Source organism: Pieris napi, chromosome 18 (genome assembly GCF_905475465.1).
Source record: "Pieris napi chromosome 18, ilPieNapi1.2, whole genome shotgun sequence".
In the NCBI taxonomy this organism is placed as follows: Eukaryota; Metazoa; Arthropoda; class Insecta; order Lepidoptera; family Pieridae; genus Pieris; species Pieris napi.
The window spans coordinates 10,977,710-10,993,907 of NC_062251.1; the positions used below are offsets into that span (position 1 = coordinate 10,977,710).

At 25.3% G+C, this 16,198-nt stretch overlaps 1 protein-coding gene and 1 pseudogene across 1 annotated transcript; one reads left to right on the forward strand and one right to left on the reverse strand.

Annotated features, from left to right (window-relative positions):
• LOC125058678 overlaps window positions 1-16,198 on the forward strand; it is a 318,204-nt pseudogene that overhangs the window by 259,698 nt on the left and 42,308 nt on the right.
• Window positions 9,527-10,816, reverse strand: LOC125058699 (cytochrome b-like). Its single transcript, XM_047662839.1, is given in 1 exon segment — window positions 9,527-10,816. A coding segment is annotated over 1 exon segment (1,152 nt). The 5' UTR covers window positions 10,743-10,816; the 3' UTR covers window positions 9,527-9,590.

Sequence of the window (16,198 nt, forward strand, 5' to 3'; positions counted from 1 at the left end):
GCACATCATCTTCCCATCTTTTTATCTGTCTTCCTCGTTTTCTTTTGTCATAGCGAGGAAGCCATTCCGTCACTTTCTTCGTCCATTTACCTTTATCTTCTCTCATAATGTGCCCTGTCTATTTCCATTTCAATCTTTTACTAGAAGTAACAGCATTTCTAAACTTTGTCATGTCACATTTAAGTAATTTTATAAACTAAGTCTTTTATATATTCTGTAGAAAGAAAACGATCTGACGCAGACGTGGATTCTCGTTTTAACGGGCTTCCTATGTATTTTACGGCTTAATATTAACGGTCTAATAACGTTATTTGGAGGCTTGAAAGCTTTGTAATAATTGTGTTGGGTAAATTTCCAGAAGGGGTAGGCAACGCATTTAAAATAATTGATCTTTCAACGAAACCTCTGAAGTCCAATAACAATTCAGTTGGGATTGCGTTGCTTTGTGAATACTAATAGGAACTCAGTAAATAACAAAGTGAGACAGAATAAATGTTAAACTAAAATAGCCTAAGTCTTAAGTAGTTTTATAGAAAAAATGGTTTTAAAGTTTTCTCATATATACGTAATCATAAATAACTTTTCTGTACTTGTAGTTTAGTTTATTTCATATAAATTTGATTGCGTGGCTAGTATTGTTAATATTTTAAATAAGTACATTTTCCATCACGTTTTGACTCGATGAAGTATATCTTCTTTGAAACTGTTGGCCTAAAACGTCTGCCCTAAGATCCTGCGTTTGAATCATGGCACTGATAGACTTTTCTTTTTATGTGTATAACTAATACTCGCTCGTACGGTAAAGGAAAGCGTCGTAAGAAAACCGGCATGGCCTTTTTTTATACAACAGAGGCAAACGGGCAGGAGGTTAGGCCCGTCCTTGTCTTAATAGAACAAAACGAAGGAGATGCAAAAATCTGAGGACAGATCTGAGAATATGCCTCCAATATGATTCTTGTTATGTTCTTTATACGAGTAAAAACATAAGATGAATTTTTAGTTTTATTCTAAAGTTGGAACTTAACACAATTATCAAATTAAGGAACGATTCTGATTCTGATTATTTTAATGAACAAGACCTTAAAGTTCCGGCCACATTTTTAATTTGTTATTGAGAAATATAAAGCGACAGCAAAGTTCCTAAAATATATTTAATAAGTCGCTTGGAACAGAGCCAAAAAGGAAGGTATTGTTTACAAGTATACCCCGTGGAAATAAGCGTTGAATTAAATAAGAATTTAATAATGAAGTTCGAAAATTGGATAGGCCTTTGAAGCTTAAAATAACTTCCTTCGGGATAATCATCATACCACAAATGGGATGTATTACTCGAACAACGTGAAAAATTTTATATTTAATTTCGTAGTATATTTTGTAAATGCAGTGTTGGCCTAGTGGCTTGGTCGTGCGATTCGTATGCTTGAGGTTCGATCCCCAGCCGTGCACAATTGGACTTTTTGTTAATGTATCTTAAACTCGATCGTACTGTGAAAAAATTGACGACATGTGTCAGATAGACCTACTTGTCGATGAAATAAAGATGATCAACGAAATGGATCTAATTTGAGGCCAAAACAAATATAGTATTGTAGCGCCATTATTAATATATTTTGTGCATAGATTTAGTACCGCTTGGAGGTAATTATTTGTAATGTAAGGTAAGAACTTTCTGAAATCAAACGTGTGTGTGTGTATATGTCGATCATCTCACCAATAACAATCAAGTAAAATTCACCAGTCTTAAACAATAGTGAAGTATCGTAAATAAAAGATAAAAAGTACACATTAAACATACTAATACGTCAAGTTCGTTCTGAATCTTGCTTACAATTGTACGAACATTCATCCCTCAGGCGACACAGGTACATATTGACACCCGTATAATATGAGATCCACATTTCCCCTGAAACTTGTTTCAATAGAAAAAATCTGCTTTGAGAATACTATTCGATCACGAACAATCCTGATACAAGAATGTTTCACGTGGTACTGTTAAATCGTAAACAATTTTTATATTAAAACTGAAATGGCAGATAAATGTGCCTTTTTCAATTTCTTATTTTTTATCCAGATTTAGATTAGTACTCAGTTTATAATATTGATTTAACTTAACAAACTTAATATATATAAATTACGTGTCACGTTGTTTGTCCGCTATGGACTCCTAAACTACCGAACCGATATCAATCAAATTTGCACAACGTGTGCAGTTTGATCTAACTTAAAAGATAGGATAGCTTACATCTCAATTTATACCCGCAATATTATTTTATTGCAAAATATTTGTTTATTATTTAATAGTCACAATTCTTACAGATGGCGCTGTGTTGAAAGTACCAACGTTTCACATAAGCTACAATTCAATGGCATAACCACCAATAAAGCATGGTGGTCTTGAATAGTTTACACTTTACTACTATGTAATATAACAAAAACCTTAGCCACAGCAACGCTTGGCTGGTCTGCTCGTTCGTTTATATAAAACTAGCTATATACAGCAACCATTATACACCATAGCATTGTTAACAATTTTTTACTAATGCTTTTAATCTTGCTTTAGAAAATCCAATAGTGTTAATAATTATCTAATTCGATATTAAAAAATAAATATGTTACGATAAATATCGATATTATTGAGTATATTGTATGTCATTCGAAATATCTACATAATATACCAGTACATTGTTATATTAAATTGCATACTAATCTTTTCGTTTTGTTACTTAAATATTTGTACTGAATTAAGCGATATTGGCATATAATAATAAATTTATTAAAGCGATCATAGAGCGCATAGAATTTAACGCTATCTCGCACTAACGGGCTCATAATAATAACAAAAGATATTTCCATTGCAAACTAGTTAATAAAATTGCATAATACGGGCTAATAATGTTGTAGTGGTATTTGGTAATAACGAACGGATAATTTCAAAATATTTTACCTACCCTTCTATTATCTTTACATACAATTTGTATAGAGACCAGTTTGCATATAATATATTTTTTGCGGATAATAAAATTTTCGTACTGAGTTTGGCTTTCTGTCTTGTTATTTTGAAAATATATAACTCAATAAATGTTTTATTTAACATTACAACGCTTAAAAGAGCAACATTATTCAATATGGCAGGTTCCGAGGCTTTTATGTGTTAAGTCTTCGTAGGGTCATAAGCCTGTCACGAAGATTCTTTCACATAGTACCAAATATTTTCTACAATCATTTATTGCGAATGTAATACGTGCAATACGGCTTAAGTTTGAGTAAGGACCGTCATAAATTTTTCTAAATAGACGGCGTTAGTACGGTCCATTATCGGGATCACACTTCATACTATTGGTTAAATGCGCCATATGTTTCGTTATAACGATGTCTTGCAAAAAATTCGTGGACCAGACAAAATGGATTTGAAATTTCTAGTGGTGAGATTCAGAATCGAGGCGTAGCGGTAAGTCTGGTCAGTATGTTAAAATCAAATGTGGATTTTTAGATACGGGTCAAAGGTCGCGCGGTACCGAATAGTTAATTATTTTTATTTAACAATGTTTCAAGGTGTTTGGTAGTTTTTATAGATTAAGGTTACTTATACATATACGTATGGCTAAATGTATATAATGTTTTTATATGCCTGAGTCGCGAATATATATATATATATATATATTTGATTCAGGATTTATGTAATATAGAATATTACGCTATTATTCATTAAAAAATCAGCGCTTTTGCACTATTTACTAAAGCTTTTTTATCCCTTTCCGTCTAATTGTATTTACGCTGTCATTTAAAGAGACAGATCAGTGATTTTAAATGGTGTGTTTAGACTGATTTTTATGAATAAGGTGAATAACGTGTAATTAGGTGATTATCAATAAATAAAGAATCCATTGTCAATAAATACAGTCTCAATAACAATTTTGAATTTATGTAAACTATTATATTATTTACTGCAAAGCTACATCACAGAGCATAAAAATTAATCTACGTTGAATTCGTTTTAGATTAAAAATAAACGAAACGAACGGACTATTGTTTCCAATCATTATTATACACGCCATTTGAAACAAATGCTTTTAAATAAAGCACACTTTAAAATACCTTTTTAGATCGGGCTTTGAATACTGACTGTTTATTGTTCATTTTTGGATATCTAATTGAATTGCTAAATAATGAGGTTTTAGTTCCTAAATTGAATATTAAAACAGTTGTTGTAATTATTATTATCTCTATTTATAATAATTTGTTTAAATCCTATTCCTTGAAAAATTCATCATATTGTCAACGGAAAAGAGCAACGAAAATTGATATAGAAGATTTAATATTACGCTAGTATAAAAACAATCCGAGTATTATTCAGAAGTCAGAACAAAGCTGGGAAATAGATTTATTTACCAACGATATTTTCTCCACTAAAAAGGTTGTTCTGTCAAACACAAACATAAATCTTGAACAACAGGATATCGATATTCGGAATCAAACATTAAGTTTTCAATCGCGAAGAAGATCCATTTATATCAGTAGTTCGAGATAAGGCGATCACGGAAAGCTAAGCTTATGTATTCAAAGTCGTGCGACTCACGTACGGAAGCGAAAATACCTTACTCCGTTCAATTTAGGATGTTTTATATGTTTCTCGGATGACAAGTCACGTGAGATCAATATTCATTTAATTGACGTCACCTTTCCACTTGGGTGGGTTTGAGTTCTAATGAAATGAATGGGACTATAGGAGAACCAAGCCATTGTAGTATTGCTCGCTAAGTCCTTACCTAATGGTATGTCAAATTACAATAAAGATATTGTATATATTGAAATTGGTTTTGTGAACACGTACAAAGAAAAAATCAATAATTTAGTGTTAGCGTAAGATGAGTAGAAAGCTCCAAAATGTTTGTGGTAAAATAATATTTTTTCATATAGTTGAGATACATATCCAGTAAGGTATATGAAGATCTCATTAAATATCTTTCGTGTTGGCAAAACTAAATAGTCCCTCGTTGATTCCGTGTACCTTTTCCCCATTCCATACGAAGAATTCGCAGTACCACACCCATATTTATGAGTACCCTGCTTATATGGCTATGCGTAATCAAGGTTTTAATATCATAAGTTATACTTTTTTAAATTACATTGATTAAAATTCTAACAAATTCTGGACTTCTGTTTTAAGACGGTAAAAAATTAAGTAGCAAAAGACTTACCTGGGTGCTCATAATAAAACGTAACTTCAAGTTTTATAATTCGAATTTCAAATGCAGTAGAGACGGCAAGTGGTCACGTAGAAACTGCGCAAGATATAAAGGAAGAAATGCGTTTGTGGAATACCATGACTCATTAGATTTCAACACCCTATTGACTTAATTTATTAGAAAAATAGGTTTACTAACATAGATAATACTAATGGGCTATATAAAAATATATCGTTTTGTTTTATAGTACTAAAAACGATTACGGCGGCTAGGAAAATTATTTGGTGCTTCTTACGTAATCCAAGTTTGTTAACTACGATAGCTACTTCAAAATTCGTTGATTAACAATTTATCAGTGTCTATATTGATAAGCAAAAACAATTGTTAACTGAGATAATAACAGCCTTGCTGAATTGGATCCGAGTCTCAACTCTAAAGGACGTGATCACGTGTTTTCAAGGACTCGTTCAAATAACTTTTATTACTAATATTAAATTTTATCCAGAATTAGCTGGACATATTATAAATACTTAAAACCTATGATATTATAAGAAATCTTTACTTGGAATGATAAGATTATATGCGCCTATCTCAGAACCTACGGTTTCTACTTATTTTCTTGTATAATGTAAATATCATTGTTTTTATCAACAGAAATCGCACTAGTAGCTAATAAAAGCTCAAGAAGTTCTGTGACGAAGTTACAAGTGGCAAGATTAAATCTTCTCGCCCGCGAAATGTTGAGACTCGTGTGTCGTTTAATGAATACGCACGTTTATTCGTGTATGCTAAAAGGCTGTGGAATATTAAATGGAGTACCGGGTTGTTCGCGTCAATTTTTACGAGCTGGCACAGTTTACCGTTAGTTAGACCGTCTCCTGACAAAAAGTATCCGCAGTGATATATTTTTTGTCATAAATTGGTTTTTATTTACAGGATTTTTCCTTTCAAGACTTAATATTTAGAAAGGAATTTTGGCATTAAATTTCTTTAGCGTCTGTTTACCCGATATGCCTATTGTCAATGGACAAATAAAATATTATTAAAAGGATAAAGAATGAAGACGTCATATTACTAAGATTCTTTTAAGAAAACGTTGAATAAACTCCGCCTTTAAGACGCTCATAAGACTATGTGAAACCGTTACTCATAATTAAAATAGCAAATCGAAATAATAAACTAAATTCCTCATTAAAAGTATGAAAAAAAATTAACATAATAAACTCTAATAGAAAAAAAAATTTTGCTAACAGAACGGAAAAAATATTATATTAATGTTCGCACCGAGGCATAAATTATTTTATCACGACCCGAAGGCACGGAGCAGATAAATCAAGACTTAAGAGCGAAACTAGGGGTTCGTGCTCCTCCATTTTCTCGATTCATGATTCATATATATTGACGAAACATGGCTTCACCATTATGGCCCAGAAACAAAAAAACAGTCTATGACTTAGAAGAGACCGTCATCCATTAGCCGGTAAGATCTAATATATAAATAGTATAAACCTGAAAGGTTATCACGTTGAAAAATAACTTTTGAGAAAAGATAATTGCGTCATCTTCATTATCACTTTTTAGTGAACGCTCTTAGTCAAAATTCAAAATGTACAAAATTGCACGAGCCGTATCAATTCAAAATTTTATCAACATCACCTTGGTGGCTGGAAGTCTTCCACAGTCCGTTTCACAAAGCACTTTCTTTTACTACGAACTAGCGAACAGTAGAATCGACTCTCGGTGGGGGTCTTCCCTAAGAAATACGACCTCCAAATATTCAAAGTTATAGTGTACTCCTCTCTCCAAGGCCGGCAACGCACCCACTAAATATGGGCGTCCATGGGCTGCGATGACTGCCCTTTTTGGGCGTCCCTTTTTTGCCCCAAAAAAATACTAAAATATTAGAACGAGGGTACTAAGTCTACAAAGCTTTGTAAAAAAAACCTAACAAATCCAATTATGTACAAAATCACGTTAAAATTATAATTATAATTAGTTTGAGGGGTTAATTTAATAAATAATAAATATGAAAAAAAATTTTAATATAATATATTTAATGGGGGTTAAAGTATTTTTATAGAAAAATTTTTAAAATTTATAGTGAAATAGTATTGTGAAAGAAAAATTGAAAATATTGAAATAAAAATTTATTTAAAAGTAAATTTTATTTATTGTATCTTGTGTATCAGAGTTTTTTAAAAAAAAAAATTGGGTAAATTTATTTCGAAATTTAAAGAGTTAATTAATTAAAAAAGTTAATATTGCATAATTATTTTAAATAATTAATTGGAAATGAAAAGTTAATCGTTTTGAATGATATCTAATTTTTTTAGAAAAAAGTTTAATTTTAAATAAATTTTAAAAATAATTAATTAATTAATTATTTTTAAAATTTAATTTTATATTTTAGGGGATAAGCTTTAAATTAGAATTTTATAATAAAAGTAAAAAAAATTGAAATTTTTAAAATTTATATTTTTTATAAATTATAGTTTATTATCAATAATTTCATTTGATTAAAATTTTATTTTAATTTAAATTTTTATAAAAAAATATTTTTTAATTTAATAAAAATAGGTATAATGATAAAATTAGTATATAATCTATAAATAAAATAAAAATTATTTAAATTAATAAAAAGGAATTCGGCAAAAATTTATATTCACTTGTTTATCAAAAACATGTCTTTTTGAAAATAATTTAAAGTCTAATCTGCCCACTGAATTATTTTAAAGGGCTGCAGTATATTGACTGTACAAAGGTAGCATAATCATTAGTCTTTTAATTGAAGACTTGTATGAATGATTTGATGAAATATAAACTGTCTCTTTATTAAAAATAGAATTTAATTTTTTAGTTAAAAAGCTAAAATTTATTTAAAAGACGAGAAGACCCTATAGAGTTTTATACTTAAAATTATATTAATTTTGTATAAAATTTTTATTTAATATTTTTTTAAGTATTTTATTGGGGTGATAGAAAAATTTAATAAACTTTTTTTAAAAATTTTACATTAATATATGAAATTTTGATCCATAATTTATGATTAAAAGATTAAATTACCTTAGGGATAACAGCGTAATTTTTTTTTTTAGTTCTTATAAGAAAAAAAGTTTGCGACCTCGATGTTGGATTAAGATAAAATTTAGATGCAAAAGTTTAAAATTTTGATCTGTTCGATCATTAAAATCTTACATGATCTGAGTTCAAACCGGTGTGAGCCAGGTTGGTTTCTATCTTTATAAAAATTTAATAATTTAGTACGAAAGGATCAATTATTGAAAATAATTTTTTATTAGGGAATATTATTAATTTTTTTGCTATTTTGGCAGAAAAATGTAATGGTTTTAGAAATCATAAATATATAATTATTTATATAAGTAGTAGTGATAATAATTGAAAAATTTAGTATTATTTTAGGTTTAATAATTTTATTTATTGGGGTTTTAGTGGGTGTTGCTTTTTTAACATTATTAGAACGAAAAGTTTTAGGTTATATTCAAATTCGAAAAGGTCCTAATAAAATTGGGTTTATAGGAATTTTACAACCTTTTTCTGATGGAATTAAATTATTTAGAAAGGAGCAAACTTATCTAAATTATTCTAATTATTTGTATTATTATTATTCTCCTGTTATTGGGTTTTTTTTATCCTTAATTATTTGGATATTAATTCCTTATTCATTTAATATTATTATATTTAATTTAGGGGTTTTATTTTTTTTTTGTTGTACAAGAGTAGGAGTTTATATTTTATTAATTGCTGGTTGGTCTTCAAATTCTAATTATTCAATATTGGGGGGTTTACGTGCAGTTGCTCAAACTATTTCTTATGAAGTTAGATTAGCTTTAATTTTTGGGTCTTCTTTAATTTTAATTATAGATTTTAATTTATTAAGTTTAAATATTTTTCAAGAAAATATTTGATTTTTATTTTTGATGTTTCCTTTATCTTTATGTATATTTTCTTCAATATTAGCGGAAACTAATCGAACTCCCTTTGATTTTGCTGAAGGTGAAAGAGAATTAGTTTCAGGGTTTAATGTTGAATATAGAAGAGGGGGATTTGCTTTAATTTTTTTGGCAGAGTATTCAAGAATTTTATTTATAAGAATAATATTTGTTTTACTTTATATAGGAGGGTATAGATTAAGATTAGAATTTTATTTAAAGTTAAGATTTATTTCTTTTTTATTTATTTGAGTTCGTGGGACATTGCCTCGTTATCGTTATGATAAATTAATATATTTATGTTGAAAGGTTTATTTACCTATTTCTTTAAATATAATAATTTTATATTTAGGGTTAAAAATATTTATTATTTAATAAATATTTTTAGTATAAATTAATAGAATAATAATTCTTTCTTAAGTTTTCAAAACAAATGCTTTTACAAGCTCATTAATTAATTGTAAAAAATTATTTTATCTCATATTTTATTAATAATTGGGTTGATAATATAATAAGAAAAATAAATAATTGTTAAAATTTGCCCTGTCAAAATATAAGGAGTTTCTACTGGTCGTGCTCCAATTCATGTTAATAAGATAATAGTTATAATTATTGATCAAAAAATGATTTGATTTAAAGGGTAAAATTGAATTCCTTGTATTTTTTTATTAAACGTAAATGGGAGAATTGCAATAATTAAAATTGATATTAAAAGAGCAATTACACCTCCAAGTTTATTTGGAATTGATCGTAGAATTGCGTAAGCAAATAAAAAATATCATTCTGGTTGAATATGTACTGGAGTAACTAGAGGATTAGCAGGGATAAAATTATCTGGATCACCTAGTATATTAGGATTTGTCAATGTTAATAAAATTAAAATAAATATTATAATTATAAATCCAATTAAATCCTTAAAAGTAAAATAAGGGTGGAAAGGAATTTTATCTAAATTTCTATTTGTCCCTAATGGGTTATTTGAACCTGTTTGATGTAAAAATAATAAATGGATTATTGTTATTGCTAAAATAATAAATGGTATAAGAAAGTGGAAAGTATAAAATCGAGTTAAAGTAGGGTTATCAACAGCAAATCCCCCTCAAATTCAATTTAATAGTGTATTCCCTAAATATGGGATAGCTGATAAAAGATTTGTAATTACTGTAGCTCCTCAAAAAGATATTTGACCTCATGGTAAAACATAACCTATAAATGCTGTTATTATTAATAAGAATAAAATAATAATTCCTACTATTCAAGTATAAATAAAATTAAATGATTCGTAATAAATTCCTCGTCCAATATGGATATAAATACAAATAAAAAAAAAAGAAGCTCCATTTGCGTGTAAGGTTCGAATTAATCATCCATAATTAACATTTCGGCAAATATAGTTTACTCTATAAAAAGCTAATTCAATATTAGCATAATAGTATATTGTTAAAAATAGTCCAGTTAAAATTTGGGTAATTAGGCATAAAGCTAATAATGATCCAAAATTTCATCAAATTGAAATATTAGATGGTGAAGGTAAATCAATTAAAGAATTATTTATAATTTTTAATAATGGGTGAGTTTTTCGTATAGGTAAAAATTTTTTTATCATTAGTTGAAAGATCGTAATGGCCCAAAAAAAATATTAGTAATTTTAATAACTGCAATTAAAGTAATAAATAAATAAATAATAATTATTATAATTATTAAAAAAGTTTGGGAATTATATAATTTTGATAGTTTAATTTTATTTTCATTAAAGAATATAAAGTAATTATTTATTGTATTTATTTCATCATTAATGAAATTATCTATAAAATTGAAATAATTTTTTATTTTTAAAATAAAAAAAATTATTATTGTAAAAATTATTAATATAAAAAATGATTTTATTTTTAATGAAAAGTTTATTATTTCATTAGATGCAATTCTTGATACATAGATGAATAAAACTAATAAACCTCCAAGAAAAATTAGGAAAAGAATATAAGAAAATCAGTAAGTATTAACATATATACCTAAGATTAATGAAAGTAATAAAGTTTGGAGAAGGATTATTAAACCTATTCCTAATGGGTGGGTTGAAAATATTATAATAAAAGAGATAAAAATTATTATTGTTAATAGAAAAAATAAAATATCAAAGAATAGTTTAATAAAAATAATAATTTTGGAGATTATTGATGAGAAAAAATTCTTTTCTTTGAAGTTTTTAAATTTACATTATTTTTGGTTTACAAGACCAATGTTTTTTTTAAACTATAAAAACACAAATGATAAAATTAGTTATTTTAATTATATTTTTTATTGGTAATATAATTTTTGTAAGAAAGCATAAACATTTATTAATTGTTTTATTAAGTTTAGAATTTATTGTTTTAAGAATTTATTTTTTAATAATATATTATTTTTTAATAATAAATTATGATATATATATATTAATAGTTTTTTTAGTTTTTTCTGTTTGTGAGGGGGCTTTAGGTTTGTCGATTTTAGTTTCTATAATTCGTACTTTTGGAAATGATTATTTTCAAAGTTATAATTTATTATGATAAAATTTTTATTATATATTTGTTTTATAATACCTTTATGTTTTTTAAAAAATATATTTTGATTGGTTCAGATAATATTATTTATTTTTATATTTTTATTTATAATTGTTAGTATAAATTTAATAAATTTTTGTAATTTAAGTTATATATTTGGATGTGATATAATTTCTTTTGGTTTAATTTTATTGAGAATTTGAATTTGTTCTTTAATAATTATAGCTAGAGAAAATTTATTTAAGACAAAATATTATTTAAATTTATTTTTAATAAATATTTTATTTTTATTAATCATATTATATTTAACTTTTAGTTCAATAAATATTTTAATATTTTATTTATTTTTTGAAGGAAGTTTAATTCCTACTTTAATTTTAATTTTAGGGTGAGGTTATCAGCCTGAACGTATTCAAGCAGGTTTATATTTATTATTTTATACTTTATTTGTATCTTTACCTTTAATGATAAGTTTATTTTTTATTTTTAATGATATAAATACAATAATTATTTATATGTATAAATTTTACCAGAATACTTCTTTAATTTTATATCTATCAATAATTTTAGCTTTTTTTGTTAAGATACCTATATATTTTGTTCATTTATGACTTCCTAAGGCTCATGTTGAGGCTCCTATTTCAGGTTCTATGATTTTAGCTGGGGTTATATTAAAATTAGGGGGATATGGTTTATTACGTATTATAATTATTTTTCAGGAGTTGAATATAAAAATTGGGTGAATTTGAGTTGTTATTAGATTACTTGGTGGAGTATTTGTTAGTTTAAAATGTTTTTGTCAGGTAGATATAAAATCTTTAATTGCTTATTCTTCAGTAGCCCATATAGGAATAGTAATTGGAGGGATTATAACTTTAAATTATTGGGGGATTTATGGTTCTTATATTTTAATAATTGGTCATGGGTTATGTTCATCTGGTATATTTTGTCTTTCTAATATTAATTATGAACGTTTAGGAACTCGAAGTTTATTTATAAATAAGGGGATAATAAATTTTATACCTTCAATAAGATTATGGTGATTTTTATTTATAGTTGGAAATATAGCGGCACCTCCTACAATAAATTTTTTTGGGGAATTAAAATTAATTAATAGTTTAGTTAGATGATCATGAGTAACAATAATTATATTAATATTAATTTCTTTTTTTAGAGCAGGATATAGTTTATATTTATTTTCTTATTCACAGCATGGAGTTTATAATTTAGGATTATACAGATTTTATTCTGGGGTTTCTCGAGAATATTTATTATTATTTTTACATTGATTTCCTTTAAATATTTTTATTTTTAAATTTGATTTTAGAATTTGGATTTAACTTAAATAATTTAAATAAAATATTGATTTGTGGAGTCAAATATATGGAATACCATTTTAAGTTATTAAAAATAATAATTCTATTTGTTTTATTAGATTTTTTTTTTTATTTATATTTATATTAATAAATATAGTATTTATATTATATTTTTTAATAAGAAATACTGTTGTTTTTTTAGAATGGGAAATTTTATCTTTTAATTCTATAAATATTGTTTTTTCTATCTTATTAGATTGAATATCTTTATTATTTATAATATTTGTTTCTTTAATTTCTTCCTCTGTAATTTTTTATAGAAAAAGTTATATAAGTTCTGAATTAAATTTAAATCGTTTTATTATTTTAGTTTTAATATTTGTTTTTTCTATAATATTATTAATTTTAAGACCAAATATTATTAGAATTTTTTTAGGGTGGGATGGTTTAGGTTTAGTTTCTTATGGTTTAGTAATTTTTTATCAAAATATTAAATCTTACAATGCTGGTATATTAACTGTTCTATCTAATCGAGTTGGGGATGTAATACTATTAATGGTTATTGCATGGATAGTTAATTTTGGGAGTTGAAATTTTATTTTTTATTTAGAGTTAATAAAGATAGATTTTTGTTCATGAGTAATTAGATTTTTAATTATTTTAGGGGCTATAACTAAAAGTGCTCAAATTCCTTTTAGAGCTTGACTTCCAGCTGCTATAGCTGCCCCTACTCCTGTTTCAGCTTTAGTTCATTCATCAACTTTAGTTACAGCTGGGGTTTATTTATTAATTCGTTTTAATTCTTTGTTAATTGGGACAGAATTTTTAAAAATGTTATTATTAGTTTCTGGTTTAACAATATTTATAGCTGGGATTTCAGCTGTTTATGAATTTGATTTAAAAAAAATTATTGCTTTATCAACTTTAAGTCAATTGGGATTAATAATAAGAATTTTAAGAATAGGATTTAGAGATTTAGCATTTTTTCATCTTTTAACTCATGCTATATTTAAAGCTTTATTATTTATATGTGCTGGGATAATTATTCATATATTAAATGATAATCAGGATATTCGTTATATAGGAGGTTTAAGAATTTATATTCCTATAACTTCCCTTTGTTTTAATATTTCTAATTTATCTTTATGTGGAATTCCATTTTTATCTGGATTTTATTCTAAAGATTTAATTTTAGAAATAGTGAGAATAAGTAATTTAAATTTTATTATTTTTTTTCTTTATTATTTTTCCACTGGTTTAACTGTTTTTTATTCTATTCGTTTATCCTTATATTTAATAGTAAATGAATTTAATTTATTTAGAGTTTATAATTTATACGATGAAGATTATACAATGTTAAAAAGAATGATTTTATTATTATTTATAAGAGTAGTTTCAGGGAGTTTTTTAAGTTGATTTATTTTTAGTTATCCTTATATGATTTTTTTACCAATTAATTTAAAAATTATAGTGATTTATGTGAGAGTTTCTGGGATTATTATAGGATGATTAATTAGTTCTATAAATTTATATTCTTTAAATAAATTTTTAAAATTTTTTAATCTGAAAAGTTTTTTAGGGGGAATATGATTTATACCTAATTTATTTACTTATGGGGTAAATTATTCTGTTTTAAAGTTAGGAAATAGTTTATCCAAAAATATTGATTTTGGTTGAAGAGAATTATATAGAGGACAAGGTTTTTATAATATTTTAAAAAATTATTCTATTATTTTTAATATATTTTTAATAAATAATTTTAAAATTTATTTATATAGATTTGTTTTATGAATGTTATTTATATCTATATTTATATTAAAATGATTTTAATTACTTAAATAGCTCAATTGTAGAGTATGATATTGAAGATATCAAGGTGATAATTTATCTTTAGGTATAATTTATAAAAATTGAAATTTTATTTTTACATTGAAAATGTAAAGTTTTTATTAAACTATATAAATTTAAACAATTTAATTAGAAATATTAATGGTAATTAACCACTAAAATTAAGTTAGCAGCTTAATATAAAATATTTCTTTAATTGGAATTACGTATTCAATAATATCATTAACAGTGATATACCTCTATTTGGTTTCAATTAAGTAAATAAGGAGTATTTTTTACTCTATCTTTTAAGTCGAAATTAAATGCATGGGAATTGCTTCTTATTTAAGAAAAATTAATTTTTAATATTTTTTGAATGCAAATCAAATGTTTTTTTTAAACTATTTTCCTAATATGTTCAATTTAATATTTTTTGATTTCATTCATGATAAAGACCTAATAAAAGTATAATTATAAAAAAAATTCTTGTTTTAAATCAAATATAGATATTTGTTATAGTAAATGATGGAATAATTGGGAAAATTAAAGCAATTTCAACATCAAAAATTAAAAAAATTACAGTAATTAAAAAAAAATGTAAAGAAAAAGGAATTCGAGGTAAAGATTTAGGGTCAAATCCACATTCAAATGGGGAACATTTTTCTCGATCTAGATTTGTTTTTTTTGATATTACTGAAGAAATTAAAATGAATGCGTTTGAAATTAAGAAAAAAATAGTTGATATAAAAAATATAATTTTAATTATTTATATTAAAATTTTTAAACTTTTTGATTGGAAGTCAAATATACTAAATATATTATATAAATTAATTACCTCATCAGTAAATAGAAATATATAAAAATAATCATACGACATCTACGAAGTGTCAATATCATGCTGCTGCTTCAAATCCAAAATGGTGAGATCTAGAGAAATGGTTATTATTAAATCGTATAAAACATGTTAAAATAAAAATTGTTCCAATAATTACATGTAATCCATGGAAACCTGTTGCTATAAAGAATGTTGATCCATATACTCTATCAGAGATAGTAAATGGAGCTTCATAGTATTCATATATTTGAAGAATAGAAAAATAAAATCCTAAAATAATAGTAATAATTATACTTTGGGAAGTTTGTGTAAAATTATTATTTATTAAAGCATGATGTGCTCATGTAATAGTTAATCCAGATGTAATTAAAATAATTGTATTTAATAATGGAATTTGGAATGGATTAAATGGGGTAATTCTTATAGGAGGTCATATAGTACCTAATTCAATATTAGGTGCTAATCTAGAATGGAAAAAAGCTCAGAAAAATGAAACAAAAAAAAAAATTTCTGATACAATAAATAAAATTATTCCTCATCGTAA